General features: G+C 34.0%; 1 protein-coding gene and 1 long non-coding RNA gene across 2 annotated transcripts; both read left to right on the top strand.

Moving 5' to 3' along the window:
• Nucleotides 1-6,815: 6,815 nt before the first annotated feature.
• On the top strand, nucleotides 6,816-7,492 carry LOC123656857. The gene is made up of 2 exons (XR_006743610.1): nucleotides 6,816-7,219; nucleotides 7,261-7,492. It is a non-coding gene; the product is annotated as an uncharacterized LOC123656857 (long non-coding RNA).
• A 430-nt stretch (nucleotides 7,493-7,922) lies between these two features.
• LOC123657255 (E3 ubiquitin-protein ligase RBBP6-like) lies at nucleotides 7,923-10,894 on the top strand. Its single transcript, XM_045592829.1, has one exon. The coding sequence runs from the start codon at nucleotides 7,923-7,925 to the stop codon at nucleotides 10,713-10,715; it is 2,793 nt and encodes a 930-aa protein (XP_045448785.1). The 3' UTR covers nucleotides 10,716-10,894.
• Nucleotides 10,895-16,700: the final 5,806 nt, after the last annotated feature.

Raw genomic sequence — 16,700 nt, 5'->3', positions numbered from 1 at the left:
GAAGGGAACTTTTCTTTCGCCTCCAAATTACTCAATTTTTTCTATTGTTTATTTAAAATCGTAAATAATTAAATAGTTAACACACAAAGTAAATAAACAGTATTTACCTCATAAAGCCTGTTTTTAATTTATCTTAATCATCTTAATATAAATACGTCACGTAATTTTCTCCCGAACATTTCGGAGTTCGTCACGTGCTGGTAACACTAAACTCGTCAATCACAATTCTAATTAAACTTTGACTTGATAATCTTGTAGTTTTCTCAGAGTTTAACTACTTAAAATTCACTTTCTTATTTTCCAAAACATTACAATAAATAAATCACTAATTACTAGTGTTTTCGTAATTAAATGAAATAATGTGACTTCATTCTACTTTGACCGGAAACGAAACGCCGCCATCGCCGCCTACGAGCCATTTCCTTTTACCATTTAGGTTTTTATTATTATTTTAATATGTACAGGTTCTATTTTATTACACATATAAACAAGTTATTTAAATCAAACACAATTTTTGAAAATGTATAACCTTTCGTAAATCCTGGAAATTCTTGCTTTCTTTAAAGAAAACATTGTTAGCAAACAAGTACAAAGTACACTCTCAGCGCCATCTCTGCTCGTAAACGCGCAACTTTCACAACCCTTATTTTCATTTCATCATTTTTCATTTTATTTTATTTTTTACCGACATTTCCTTTTATTATTCATTATGTTTTGTTCATATATGTCATGATAAGTCAATAAAGTCAATAGTCATTCTTGTTTTTTTTTTTTTTTTTTTTTTTTTTTATAGATGAGGAACTGAACAGACTTTTGAAGATACCGAATCCCAGCATCTCCACCATATTTTGTCGCGCTGTTTTATCTACATTATTGTTCTCATGATGCTTTCCAGACTTCTACCGCGACAAAAGGATATTGTCTGGATAATAAATTTCAGAAATCGAGTGTTCACACTCACCTAAGTTCATGATCCGGCATCTTCTCCAGTCCGTTCCGTTACCAATGACTCGAGATGTCTAGTCATGTCAATGAGATCTGCTTCGCATCCTGTAAGTTTAAAAATACCAATGACGCTGCTGTATGCAACGCCATTGGCACATGAGGTCAGACCTCTGACCACCGGGGTGGTCAGAGTCACCTCGTTTCTCTTTGGGTTTCTGTAAACAATAGATTCATGGTATAGTTCGAGATATGGCTGGCACCTTCATGCCACACGGTTATATTTAGTCCTAACAACCTTTGTCCCTTGTAGAGGGAATTCCTTGTGTCCATAGTGAAACCATCTCAAGCTAGTGATCCTTGTCCCTCTAAGGGAATTCATTAATCCTTGCCTCAATACAAGAGGTCCTTGTCCCTCAAAGGGAATTCATTAAACCTTGCCCCAATACAAGGGGTCCTTGTCCCTCAAAAGGAATTCATTAAACCTTGCCCCAATACAAGGGGTCCTTGTCCCTCAAAGGGAATTCATTAGGTCCTACATTCTCTGGTGCGTCAAGCACCACAACCTGCACCAACCGAGGTGCCATTCTCAGTGTGTCAAGGAAGACACCCTTCAGTATAGTTAGTCAAGGAAGACATTCTTCAGTATAGTTTGTCTAGGAAGACATCATTCATTATGTACCTGCATTTATTAACAACCAGAAGTCATATATGTCATATATCGAACTATAATCAAACGGTTAACATTTAGAGGATAGATTCTTATATACTTAGAAACTCAATCTTAAATACTTCGGTAGAAACCCAAATACTTAACGGCTTATATACTTAGATACTTAGGTACTTAGCTTTCAGTGAAGGTGACTCGTTGGACTTCTCTGGCTTTAGTTTAAATAACAATTTATTGTTATAAAGGTAAAACACTCTACTTTAAACACTATTTACTTTCATTTATAAATCCGCGTCCACCTTCGCCGATCATCCGCATGTGAAAAGAAAGAAATATGTCATACTCACAGACAGGTCGGTAAATTGGCGGGCTGTCAAAATATAGTGATGTTACATGTCATAGCTGGGTTGTCTATGGAATATCGCGAATCGACGCGACATCTGGTGTTGCATAGGTTACTGTAATCGATTATCATCAGGTGAGCTTGTTTGTCGACCTAATCGTATATGTATGTATATCTAATATATAAAATTCTCGTGTCGCGGTGTTTGTAGTTAAATTCCTCCGAAACATCTTGACCGATTCTCATGAAATTTTGTGTGCATATTGCGGTAGGTCTGAGAATCGAACAACATCTATTTTTCATTCCCCTAAATGTTAAGGGTAGTCCACCCCTACATTTTTTTTTTAATTTTTAGATAAATTATTCTTTATTTTATTATGATTTGGCATTGAAAAATACATACAACCTTAAATTTTCACCCTTTTACCACCAACCCCTATTTTTAATAGCGTTTAGCGGCAAGACAACGTTTGCCGAGCCAGCTAGTATATATATAATAATGAATACAGTTGTTATACATAGTTCATTCACTTACGACATGAAGTTTGTTGTTTAACAGTTCTAGTAATACGAGTAGAAGAGTAATATTCTACGTAAAAATGTAGTATTTTGTACTATGTAACAAATAGCTTTAATTTATGATGACGAGGAGAAAGAGATACAGTCAATAGCAAAGTTGTTATTTTTATTGTATAGTATGAAATGTGTGGTGTACCTTTAATTTATTAAATAAAATTACATGTATAGTTGTGTGTATTTTTTTGTTTAATGTTATACATAATTTAAGTGCTAAATTTATTTAAAATTTTATTCATATTTTAAAATGTTCAATATTTTGTTTTATTTTTTGTTAAAATGTCTCTACGTTGTACATTTAACAATTTTGTTATTTTTTTTAAATTGATTTATGGTTTTTGTTGTATATGTTATATTTAAGTTGTTTATAAGTAAATATTTGTTTTATATTTAATGTCTGTGTGTGTGATAGTAACTGTACTAGTAAAAAATCAATAACACCTATTGATTTTTTCTAGTCATCAAATATGTGAACTGTGATTATTATTTAACATATACATAGTTTAATAAAAAAGTCAAAAATGTTTAGATTATTCACTGTCCTGTTATGCAAGTCTGAATTAAAAATGTTTGCCGTTTGAAGATAACGTATATTTGAATGATTAAGGTAAGTATAGTTATTTTTAGGTAAAATAAGAAATCAAAACTAAAAAATGTCGAATTATCACTGACTTTATAAAAAAAAAAAACGTAAAAAGTGGTTTTTTAAAAGATGATTGTCAAAATGTCTGAGTAATTCGAGTTGATAGTAGAAGTCACATCAACGCTGCGTATGAATGCAAAAAATAAGTTAATTAACAGATTTTTTTTCTACTAAAATATAGTCTTAACTACACTTTACACGTACTTTAATTTAAAAACAACAAACCAATCTTTTCTAATTTTCTCTTAATATAATAGAATTTACATCAACAAAATATAGAGACTAAATAGGGATTCACTCGAGCTGCATTGTTGAAGGTTCTGTTAAAAAAAAAATTAAAGGTTATATGATGTATGCCTGCTATCAGCGGATGGAGCGGTGCACAGGTTTCGAAAAATGTAAAAACATTTTAATACAAAAGTCAAAGTTAAAAATCGTGCGTTTAACTCCTTCTTCATATGATAGTAATGTTCGAAGTTGTATTATTTTTAAACGACTTAAAAAAGGAGGTTCTTAATTCAACTATTTTTTTATGTGTGTTACCTCAAATTTTTACTGGATGAAAACTAATTTTTGAGTTAGTTAGAGAACTCTAATAATGCAAATTTACTTGACAATTTTTTCCTCGATCTACGTTATATTTATACCTCATAACTTTTTACTGGTCGTACCGATTTTGATTATACTTTTTAGTCGGAAACTGATGCTTGTCATTTAAATTTCATAGATATGTAGCGAGAACTTTTTGAGTTATCTCTAATAATGGATCAAATTTTTCGTGTACCTTCGTCGTATTACTTTTCGAAGTAATATAAGTCGTTTTTTTTTTCGTTTACGAGCAAACACAGTTCTAAAATGTGATTTGTAAGAAAAATAATTTAAATTATAAATTGAAAAGAACGCTAAAAAAGTGTGTGTGTACTTATGTACGCACGTAAGAAGTAAGACTTCTTTGGCTAGTTAACTTTACGTTTCTAACTTCTTCGTTGACTAGCTAACTTCAGAGTGTCGGTTTTTTGTGAGGTTGCGCGCGCGCATCAAAAAAATTTACGCATCATTTTTACCTAACTTGCCAAAAGAAGTATAACTTCAATAATATAAGAAATATCTACATATGCTTGTTGTAACTTAAAGTGACGAAAGCACAAGCAAAAACGTCACATTGTGACATTAAAAAAACTTGAAAATAAATCAGGGAAACATTAGTTTTAAGAGGTATTAGAACACTTTAATGATAATTTTGCTTTAATAAATTTACCGTTAAAGGCTAAGTTATCGCTGAAAGTATAACGGTTATTTTTAAATGGTTATCAATTTTACGTAAGACATGGTACTTAAAAAAAAACAATTTATACAATATGTGTCCCTATAATTTTTTATTTAACGATTTTCACCTTTTTGTGGAATACAAATGGGTGTTTTTTGAATAGATTTTAATTATATTTATAACACGTTACTATATGTTTACATTTTGTTATTATCTAATGCAACAAGTATTGTCGAAATCCATAATTTAGAAAATCTAAGTTTTGTCTGTAAGTCCTAAATTCTACCACCTTTAAATATGTTTGAAGTCATTTCGTATTTATAATGAAACAACTTTTTCGAATTTTATCACGGTTTATTAAGCTTTCTAGATCCAAGAAGAAGTTGTCCTCCTGTGACCATGCTTGCTGTAAAGTATCCGAAACGTTGGGCATCTAAAAAACTTAATAAACCTAATAATATCACGCATTAACTGGTCACAGGTCATGTATATTGGTAATCGATGAAGTAAATTTTGGTAGTATTTTTGACAAACACCTGTCTTGGATACACCAAATAAACTTTATATGTAAAAAACTGTTTGCAGCTGTCTGCATTGGGTCGTTGAGAAGGCTAAGCAACTTTCTTCCCATTCCCACTAAAGTTATGCTAGCACTGACTCTCCTTTCACCAATTCTTGTCTATGCTGATACTATTATGTTAATTTAAATGAGGAACAATTATATAATCTTGAGCGCTTACAAAATCTTTGTAGTCGGTTTATATTTGGTTTACGTAAATATGACCATGTTTCAGAAATTCGCAAACAGCTCAAATGGCTACCTATCCGACTTCGCAGACACACTCACATTCTGTCTCTCCTATACTCAATCTTATTTAATCCTCTAACACCTTCCTAGCTAAGACAACGGTTCGAATTCCTTAGTGATACCCACGAAAGGTTTTCTCGCTGTAATGAAAACCTCATCCTAAAGATTTCATATCATTCTTCTTTCTTTTACTCTTGGAATTACGCTTTGGATTTCGTTGCCGTTATCTATAAGACGAGCTCAAAAATTGGAATCATTTAAGAGGTTAACCAAGGCAACTTACGTACTTATCATCATAAGTTTTTTTTATTCGTTCATCAAGTTATTAGTTTATGTAGGTATTTGTGTACATGTATAAGTATGTATTTATGTAGCTGTATTTGTGTGTATATGTGTATGTATGAATATATATAATATGTATTAATGTTTATGTCTGATAGTACATATTTTGCGCCCTTCTCCACACTAACAATTCTAGTCCTCTGCTCATAGGTTGCCTGGAAGAAATAGATGCTTCAGCGATGAGACCGACTGTTGCAACTAATGCAAGTTTATTATTTTTGGTTACTTGATTAAATTTTTGTTTTTGTTGGTGTGCAAAAAAGTGTAAATAAATAAAATAATGAATAAACCTCGATAAAATCCCAAAAAGTTGTTTCATTATAATAAGTGAAATTCGCGTAAATATAAGAAACCAATATGATTTGTTGATTTATGATTGGAAATGCCTGCAGACTTGTTAACTAAAAGGTCTTTTGTCAACTAAGCATTATAAGTTTATGAATATACTGGGAATTAAAGACAAATAATATTATGTATTTTAAGTGGGGGTGTTATAATATAGATAACAAAAAAATTGTAACTTGATACAAGTAGCGCCACCTATGTATAACTTTAAGTAATGTTTTTTAATAAAGATGATTAATTAGTCTGTCACAAGTTCGGCACACGGTTGTTTCAATAGTTATCAAGTCTTTTCATATCATTCACTAGGTATATCTTAGTTAATAGTTGCCTTTCCGCACCATTTGGTATTTTCTGTCACACAGTGCGCGAAGTGCGAAGGAAAGATGTGGTCTACAGTCATAGTACAGAGTATACGCTATAGAGATAAACCACTTCGAAAGTGAGCACGAATTCCTTCGTTTTGTTAAAGCGGACAGACAAGACTAGCTTGCTAAGACAGCGTTTAAAAGCCTTGTTATTAAGATCCAGCAACTTTATCTTCCAGTTTGAAAATATTTAGTAATTTTTGGAATGTATCGAATTACTATGGTTAGTCGGGTTACCCAATTCTTAGTTTTATAATACCGATATCACTTCACGATAGTTGTAAGTAAAATCTAGGATTTTACTTACAACTATCTAGGATTCGTGTTTATAGTAACATATTTACAACAAGTCTGAATTGAGGTTGTTTATTATCGTAATATTATACAAATTAATGTACCTAATTAGTTTTTATTATTTACTATTTTATTACATTAAGAATACTTTTGTAATTATTTCCTAAAAGTGTATTTTTAAAATATTCGATTCTATTATTTAAATAAACAACACCTTTGTATATTTTATTGAACACATTATTTATTTTTATTTTATTTTTGTAAAAATAGTTTTATATATTAAAAGTTACACGCCCATTCTGATGTCACATCATTTCTGATTCCATGATTCATGCTGACATTTTTTTAAAATTATTCATACTAATCAAGATAATTCAAATACATAAGAAGTTGATAGAATTGTTAAATAATCGACTGAATTGAGCTTAGAATGAGTTCTTATCATTACGTTTTGTATATTGTGAGAAAAATACATGTTATACAAATGATAAAATAAATCCAATAATTGTAATTTTACAAAGTAAGATTTCATAAAATTTGTTTTTGAAAATCTGTTGCAAAAAATAAACTTAAAATATTTTATGTCGTGTTCGTGTCTAAATCAAAGTCTGTACTGTATATTTTGTTTTATATCGCATAGTTATTAGGAAATGATAAGTTACGAGTATATTACTATTATATAGTTATTGTGATTTTCCAAATAGGTATAAAAACATTTTAATATTTGTTTTATGATAAGTGTTTCGGTTGCAAGCATTCTTGATGTTTGATGTTTGATGATGTATGATGTTTTTTTTAAACAATTTCCTTTAAAAAGAATTCAGGCTATTATTGTTTTGTACGTTAAATTGTTTTGTAATGATGAAACCTCAAAATATAACAATAAAAACGATTAAATTTGTTTTTTATTTAATTGTCATTAGTTTTAATATTTCTTGTCGTGTAATTAAGAAAGCTTATTAACCTGTTTTTACTTGTTTAGTGCCATTAAACTTACCACTTTATCTTTTAAACCGAAAATAAGTGGTTCAGAGAAAGAAATACATTTATAAAATTTACTTCCGTAGTTAACACAAAATGAAATAATTTCAAATAATTTTTCTGCATTGTATTAAATCTTTCAAACAATCTTTCAATCTTTCTAATTGAAATAAAGTTAAATTGTTTTCTTTAATATTTGTAAAGTGGTTAAGAATCTGGTATTGCATCTTAGCTACAAAATATCAGGTTCTTTCCGTAAGGCAAATATGGAAATTGTTCCATATATAAAAATATATAATATAAATGTGTAGTAAAATAAATACTATAAAAATGTATGTCATAAAAAATGTTAAATTTTTCTATTTGCAGATATCCTCCGAGAAATAATGCTCCGCCCCCCGGATATCCGCCTATAGGTAAACCACCTTCCTTAGGTAATGTTCCACCACAAAGCGAACCGCCACCGGGATATAGAGGACGTTATGACGGTCCACCGTTTGAAGATATTCCTCCAGGTGTAGAACCACCAGTTCCAGGGTTTGAACCATCACCATTTGAAAAACCACCCTTTGGTCCATCGGGACCGATGGAGCGCGACAGAATACCCCCACCTAGTTATAGAGATCCATACAGAGCTCCGTTTGTTGAAGGTCCACCTGGGTATAGAGACGTAGCCGGTTTACCTGCTGTTTCTAACGATATTCCTGTTCATGTACCGGATCATCCTCAGCGTTACAGAGATAATTTTCGACCATCAGGTCACTCATATCGTGATCAAGGTTCGATGCCTTATAGAGATGGACAATCATATCGGGATTCTGGACCTCAGCCCTCGTATCGTGATAATAATTTTAGAGGGGGACCACCTTCCTTATTCAGAGATACAAATTATAGGAATAACCTATATAGAGAAGGCAACTTTCGTGATAATTTGCCTCATAGTTTTCGCGACGGCTCTATGCCATATAGACCACCTAGTGCTGATCCAAGAGAGCCGTCGTCAGTGCCTTTTAATGACCCTAATTATAGAGAGGGTTACAGAGATGACAACAATTCAAGTAGAGATATACGGCCAGGTTATCGTTCTAATCCTCGAAGTCGAGGAGGCAGACGTAACCCTAACGCAGAAAATGATAGACATAGAGAGAGGGAAGGTAGAGACAGAGAACGTTTCAACGAGAATCGGGATCCATCTGATCGTCCAGAGAGATCTCGAGAAGTAGACAAAAGGCCAGGTTACGAAAAAAGTAGAGAGATGAGAGACGATCGGATGCGTGAATACGACAGGAGTCGAGATAATGATAAAGACCGTGATCGAGGTCACGATAAATCGTCACCGGAAAAGAAAATACGTATGTCGCCAAAACGTGGTCGTGAACCACGTGAGAGAAAACGCAGTGATTCAAGAGGACGATCACGCGATCGCGATGGTAGAAAAGAAAAGAAAGAAGACAGATCTCGTGATAAGACCTCTGCCGATAGAAATCGTGAACATAAGGATAAAGACAAGAAAATTAAAGACAGAAAAAAGAAAAAGAGAGAAAAGGAAAAGGACGTGGAGAAAAAAAAGAAGCGGGATAGAAAGGAAAAGAAGGATAGGGATAGCTCAAAGAAAGACGATGTAGAAAAATCAGAACAGGACATCAAAGAAGATTTAAAGGAACATAGTGTTACTACTGAAAAGATGACATCATTGGATACAGAAAAACCAACAAAGGTTAACGATGAAACAATAAAATCAGAATCCAATGAAACAGTGAAAAATGATCTGTATGGCGATGAAGCTGCTGAAGCAGTTGATAAAGAAATTATTCAAAATTACGTTAAATCTGAAGAGGTAGAAGAAACAATTGATACGAAAATTGTGGAAACTAATATGAAAGAAGAACCATTTGACGGCATTGAACTTCAAGCTGCAACAGATGAATTAGAAGCAGACATTGAAGGAACAAATAATAGTAAAGAAATGTTAGCTCCTTTACCAGCTTTATCTAAATGGGAAGTTGACGAAGACAATATGGAGAAATCGAAAGAACCAGGTGAACTAACATCCCCAGACGAAGAAGAAGATGGGGGTAAAGTAACGTCGGAAGTTATAAAACGTGCTGAAAATGCTATATTTGCAAAGGCTATTAATTCACTTAGACCAATTGAAATTAAAAAAATAAGCAGTGATCGTTTGAAATTATATGGTGACGATGGTCAATCAAAAAATTCTTTAAATAATATTCAAATAACTGTACCGGTTTCAGATCAAGAGCAAAGATCTGTTGAAACAAATGAGAAGAAAAAACGATTTTCTAAAACACCACCTCCTCGTCTTTCTGTTAAAGAAAGACTCGGGGGTAAAGTTGAAGACATTCGAAGATCTAGAGAACCGCGAGTTGTTCAAAGTACAGTAGAACGTGTTAAATCTCGATCAAAAACACCCAAACGAGAACAGGTACCTTATCGTCGAGTTACTGTAGAAAGAGATAGAGTACGTAAGCATGACAATCTGAGTAGGATTGAAGGAATAAAATCTGAAAGGAGACAAAATCTTGAAAGTTCAAAATCAGATCAAAACTACCAAACAAGTAGTAGTGAACCTAAAAAGAGAGATATCGAGAAATCTAAAGATGAAAAGAAAGGTTCTATTCAAGAAAGAATCAATTCTAGAAGTCAAGACGAAAATGTAATAACCAAGAATTTACATGAAAGAGAGAGAAAAAAATCGACATTAGATGAAGCTAATTTTGAACCTGATTATGATGAAAACGTAGAATCTGATAATGATAATAAAGACGATTCTATTAAAAAACGTGAACGTTCAAGGGAAGTATCCCCCGCGGGAGTCAGTGAATCCAAGAAACCTAAAATGGACAACGAGACTATAAAACTAGATTTGACGAATGTAAAAAAGAAGCCCGACTCTGATAGTGAGTCATCGAGTGATTCAGAGGACTCATCATCTTCTTCTTCATCGGACGCTCGTAAGCGCAAGAAAAAAAAGAAACGGGCAAAGAAAAGGAAGAAACGTGTGGCAAGTGACAGTGATAGCGAATCCGATTCTAGTTCGGACGATCACAAGAAAAAGAAGAAAAAACGTAAGCATAAGAAGAAGTCAAGCAAGAAAAAAAAGAAATATAAGCATAAGTAGTTTGTTTTAATTAAGCCAAGTTCTTTTATTTACTTTATTTCCTATATTATCTTGTCATACTATTATCTAATATTGTTATATTATGAAATACAACCTAAAGTATAAATGTTCAGGTAAACAAGTTTTAGTGCACTGCATTATAGTCATATTATATTTCAAAAATAAAAAATAAACAATAATTGCTGTTTTACTTATACCTTATATCATACCACACATTTTAGTATTAATATCGAAATATTATTTTTCAAATATATTTTTGGAAGGCTTATTACATAATATTGTTTTGTGTTTTGTAAAGAAGTAGCAAATGTGATACAGACGTGTTTACTGAGATAGGGTACAGGAGCAAATATCCTGCTAAAAATAGCACCCTGACTTGGGAAGTACATCGACCTTGCAAAAGATCGCACCTAAACATATTGCTTTCAAGTAGTGTTCATGTGGTGAGTAAGGGGACCAGAACTCCTGGAGGATTGGGGATAGGGTTGGCAACTTGCGTTGTTTCTGCTGTTGCAGGCGTCTTAGCCTGCGATAATTGCTTACTCTCCGGTGAGCCGTGCGCTTGTTTGCCGACGTAGTTTTATAAATGAAAAAAGTATAGCATTCGAGACCGATTTTAACTAAATTGACTTTACTTCTCGTTCTCGATTAGTGATCGTTCTTTTTATTTTCGAATTAGTCTCTTATTAATAGGGGAGAGTTGGGTAATGGGAGTCATCGGGCAATGGGAGTCACCCTCATATCCACGAAACAGTAGATGCGAGTGACGCGTAAACAGCGTCCTTACCCCCTGCTCTGGCCCTTGGCGTAGCCCCGAACGACTCGCGCCAGTCATCGCCCGCGCCACTGAGAAACAACCGTTTTTTGTTTTTGTGCTCCGCGGATGTAATTCAGCTTATTGATGGACGTTCTTCTATTAGAAAAACTGATAAATAATTGTAATCCCTTTTTCAAATGCTCAGACAACGGTTGCATCAATGAGCATCTCTTTGTTGAATGGTTGATACATTTTAAACAGCACGGTAAGCCGTCTGCAGATGAAGCTATCCTTTTAATACTAGATAACCATGCTAAGCATACTATTTGGTCCGCTCAAAATGGCCCACAATAAAGAATGTGACTACTTTTTAAAAAGCCGTCTTGTAGACAAGATAACCCCTTAAGATGTAGCATCATTGGTTAGGAAATCATTTAATAATGTTGCGTCTATTAGTAAAGGAGAATCGGGGTTTAGATCAACTGGAATATTTCCACTAAATCCTGAAGTATTCACTGAAGAAGATTTCCTTGCTGCAGACATTCTCCAATCTGAGACCGTTGCTATCCAAGATTGCGATTAATCTCTCGCAGCTACCAGCACGATTCCCAGCTCTTCAAAAGAAATTCATTCACCAGTTCTGAGCACTTCAAAACAAATTTATTCACCAGCTCTTAGGATCTCTAACCAATTAGTATTCTCACTTGATTCTGAACCAGATGTTGCACCACCAGTTCCTGGCACACCAAACCAAATCAGTACTGCATTGAATGATTTAATCAAGTTGCCAGAGATAACACCTGTTATTAATACAAGACAGGGCCGAAAGAAGCAACACGCTACAATTTTAACTTCAACACCAATAAAAGAAACTCTGTCAGAGAAAGAAAATAATAAATTAAAGAAAAAAGGTGACAAAGGAAAAGAAAAGAGATGGAAAGGCAAAAGACGGGGAAAAAGGGCTAAAGATACAGAACTAAAGATACAGAAGAAGGGTGCTGAAAAGGTAAAGCGCCAAGTATTACAAGAATCGAACGAAACTTTTGTACCTGATGTTGACACTGACAACTTATGCCAGGATGATGAGGATGACGAAACAGTAGATGCTGGAAATAGATGCATATGATGTATGCGATGAATCCGGAAGAAACAACGAGATGTGGTTCAGATGTACCTCGTGTGGGCTATGGGCTCACGCAAAGTGCACTGGATGGAACTCAGCTGAAAGTTATGTTTGCGATATGTGCTAGATTTGTTTTGACTCCGATTCCCCCCACGGTGATCAACATTACCCCTATGTCGGTGTAATGGGAGTCAAATCTTTTTTTTTCTTACTTTTATAATTTCCAAAGTTGATTGCCAAAGTGACTGAAATTGATCTCTAATGATAGGTCAATAAGTAAATAATGTTTAAGGGCGGTTGCAATAAATACTTATCTTTTAATTAAAATTTTATTTGAATTCTCGCTTAAGTGACCCTCATTACCCTCTTTTACCCTACTCTAAAATTTAAAATATAAGGAATAGCTTGAACATATTGACAATAATTTCCTAATTGACAAAAGTCTTTCTTTAAAACCTATTTTTTTTTAATGAAAAATTAATACAAAAATTAGAACACGTATGTAGGTACATCGCGTCTATATCTGCCCAAGGCGAAAGTTATGTTTAACAACCAAGTCATACCGAGACCGGTATCGGTCGACGGTATCCTTCTCGAAGTTGTTCAGCATTATGTCTACCTAGGCCATACCATTCAACTAGACCGAAACAACTTCGAGAAGGAAGCTGATAGGAGGATTCGTTTGGGCTGGGTGGCGTTTGGCAGGCTTCTTCGAGTCTTCACTTCAAAGATTCCGCAATGCTTGAAGACCAAAGTCTTCGAGCAATGCGTCCTGCCTGTTTTAACATACGGTGCCGACTGCCGAGACGTAGACGCTGACGAGGGAACTAATCCATAAGTTTAAAGTCGCTTAGTAGGCAGTGGAACGGGCTATGCTTGGGGTCTCTAAAGATAGGATCAGAAATGAGACTATCCGCGAGAGAACGAAAGTAACCGACATAACCCACAGAACCAGCAAGTTTAAGTGGCAGTGAGCTGGTCACCTGTGTCGCAGGGCCGATTGTCGCTGGAACAGACGTGTCCTGGGTTGGCAAACGCAGTGTGGGACGCCCTCCGGCCTGCTGGATTGACGACCTACCTGATCGCCGGTGGTGACTGAATGAAGATTGCGGAAAACCGGATTGTTTGGCGTGAACTTGGGGAGGCCTATGTCCGTTTGTGAACAGCGAAAGGTTGAAGTGAAGTGAAGTACATCGTCTACTACTTTATAATTAAGATGAGGATTCAAAAATAACTAAAGCGCAGTATCTCTCAGCAAAAACTGACATATATATCTCAACTGGACCAAGTGTGCTTGCGTCTTTTGTTAAGTTAGCCGACGTCATATTTAAGAGATCTGTGCATTCTTTTAAGTCGATCACAAAATATACAGTTGCCTGACTGAAAGAACACCACGTGTCCCATTTAAAATTAACCGAGATCTGATAAGTACTTATTGTTATCTCTAACAATGCATATTTACTTGACTATTTTTTTGTCTGCCTACGTTCTATTACTTGTCGATGTGATTGAAGTCGATATTTTTTTCGTTTGCGAGCAAACAATTGTATCAACTAGAAACCGCACCCGGAGAAACCATGGCGAAAGTTCATTGGTTTTCCGTTGAAACAAAGGTTAAAATAGTCGAAAGTAAAAAGAAAACAATTTTAGGGAGAAGAGTACCGTAGTGTTGTTGTGCTTTGTGAATTGGACTGTTATGCAGTACATACCTACATAAATGCGTATTTTATCGATACAGTTTGCACCATTTGCCGCTCACCCATCCGTATTTTGCTGACTCAAACATTCTTAACCCATAGCAGTCGTACCAAGCATCCATTCAACAGTCTCGATCCAACATCCATTCCCGACGGCAGTCTCACCAAATAATTCTGTATTTTTATTTCAAAATCATTCAAACCCTAATATTGTTGACAAGGCTCGTAATATTAATGAAGGCAGCTCAAAAAGATTAAAAAAGACGATTATCTTCGAAAAGTTTTAACTATCATCCCCAAAACTAAAAACCGACGCGTGTGCTCTGCGTGAGTGAAAGTGCCAGCTCCCTAGTGTGTCAACGATATTACACTAAGTTCTGGCCCGACCCCATTGGTCATCCAGCATCCGTGAGACCGCAAGAAACCCGCTGCTGCGTGCCACTAGCACCGTAGCTGGCTCTCATCAATAAGGTCACAATCATATCCACTGTCCCGAATGATTAAATTCCGTGACCGGTATACCTACGGTGCTACGACCCGAGGTTTATCCCCATTTTTTTTTTTTGTATTATTATTATTTCCTTATCATACTATACTTATATCTAGCTTAATCTTACATTATTTACATGCGTAATAATCGTTTTCTTAAAAATATATTTTTTAATATTATCTATGTTACTACCAACTTACTCCTCCCAAGCAAAGCAACCTATTCGAATTTTATTTTGACATCTCGAGAATACTCTCAACGACGGCGGTGTCTCTGTTATGAATCGCCATCTTGAGACTATGCTCGAGGATGTCTTTTTCCGTAGCCTCCGCCGCTCTCCCGACGAAACGACAGATCGCGTCATCATGAAAGTAGATATACTAGATAGACTTTTTTACTATACAAGTGTTACCTGTGCATTTATCCTCCTCCATCTATCTCCTTAATTTCTCTTACACTTAGTTTTTATATATTGTATGAATTGTGTTATGTATAACAATGGCGGAAAGATCTATTAGCCAAAAATATGAGAGACCCGAAATTGCCATAACCGATACTGAAGAGATCCACTATTTGAAGTTTATAAAACCGTACGACGATGGTTTCAGAGGAAACTTAAATTCATTTTTAGTAAATTGTAAAAATGTTTATTAGTTAGCGTCAGACGCACAAAAAGACATTCTTTATTCACTCGTTCACAATTTCTGTCTGTTTCAATATTTTTAATATAAACTTTATTTTCTGACATATTTTAAACTGGTTTTTGAAATTTTATAATATAGGTACTAATATAGGTAAATTGTAAAAAATAATTGCATATGCATTTAGTAAAAAGCGGTTATTTTAACATTACAAACAGACACTCCACTTTTATTTATTTGTATAGATGACAATATCATCAATAGCGTAGTAAGGAAACGCTTACTTTAAAGAACAGACGGAAACTTGCGAGTTACTATTTCATTCCTTTTCGTGTATATAAAGCGGTTATTACTAATTATTAGAAAATAATCGATATTGAGAATATACGTTGCAATAGTTTTGAAATTAAAATATAAATACACTCCAATTGAAATAGGTCACTCGATAGAGTTCCAACATTATAAAAAAGTAACTATGATATACATAGGTTTAGGTACAGGACATTGAAAACGCAAGTATTGAATAGGTTTTTTTTATATATAAAGTTATGTCCACAGGCTTATAATGCCCGTGCTTTTGTTATTCCAATTTTTAGTTTTGTTACTGATTGTTTACTTGGTACACTATTGCAGCTTGAATAGGTTTTATTAGGATAGAAGCACCACTATCGACTAATAATAACACTAATAAACCTAATTACATTTGATTAATTGAAAAATACTTTAATACGGAAGTAACTTGATTTTTGATGATTTTAAGACAATGTACTTTCTTTGCAAAAAAAAGCAATGTAGGTAAATATGATATTAAAGTAAGACTAGTACTCAAACAATGTTAACTCTTATAAAATAAGTAAGATGAAGAGCTTGTACACACAAACACATACACACACGTTTTGTGCGTTAGTCATACATTTAACGGGCTTAAGACATCCTATATAATTTAGGACAGATCACCGCTATATTCCAAATATTTTCGACCTAGTCTTTTTTTTTAAAAATATGCTTGGTACTATTTTGAACATATTGCAACACTGCGACCTACCTATAAACAAATGTATCTACTGGTGACTTTTCTTGCCTCTCATCACAATTTGAATCTGTTCTGGTACCTTTTACATTCTACTCGTATATATTTCCGTATTCCCAAAACAAATTTTGTTAAAATAGTATATGGTTTTAGTTTCTACTAGGTCCGAGGTAGTACCTACTAAATTATTTTGGGAAATGGAATACCCTTTTTTGTCGATTTTCACTTTAAATAAAACACATAAAAC

This window comes from Melitaea cinxia, chromosome 10 (assembly GCF_905220565.1).
Source record: "Melitaea cinxia chromosome 10, ilMelCinx1.1, whole genome shotgun sequence".
Lineage (NCBI taxonomy): Eukaryota > Metazoa > Arthropoda > Insecta > Lepidoptera > Nymphalidae > Melitaea > Melitaea cinxia.
This window is presented reverse-complemented; position numbering and strand designations above follow the sequence as displayed.

Coding starts and splice junctions, on each gene's coding strand:
- LOC123657255 (XM_045592829.1), top strand. CDS start 7,923: ATGTTAAATTTTTCTATTTGCAGATATCCTCCGAGAAATAATGCTCCG.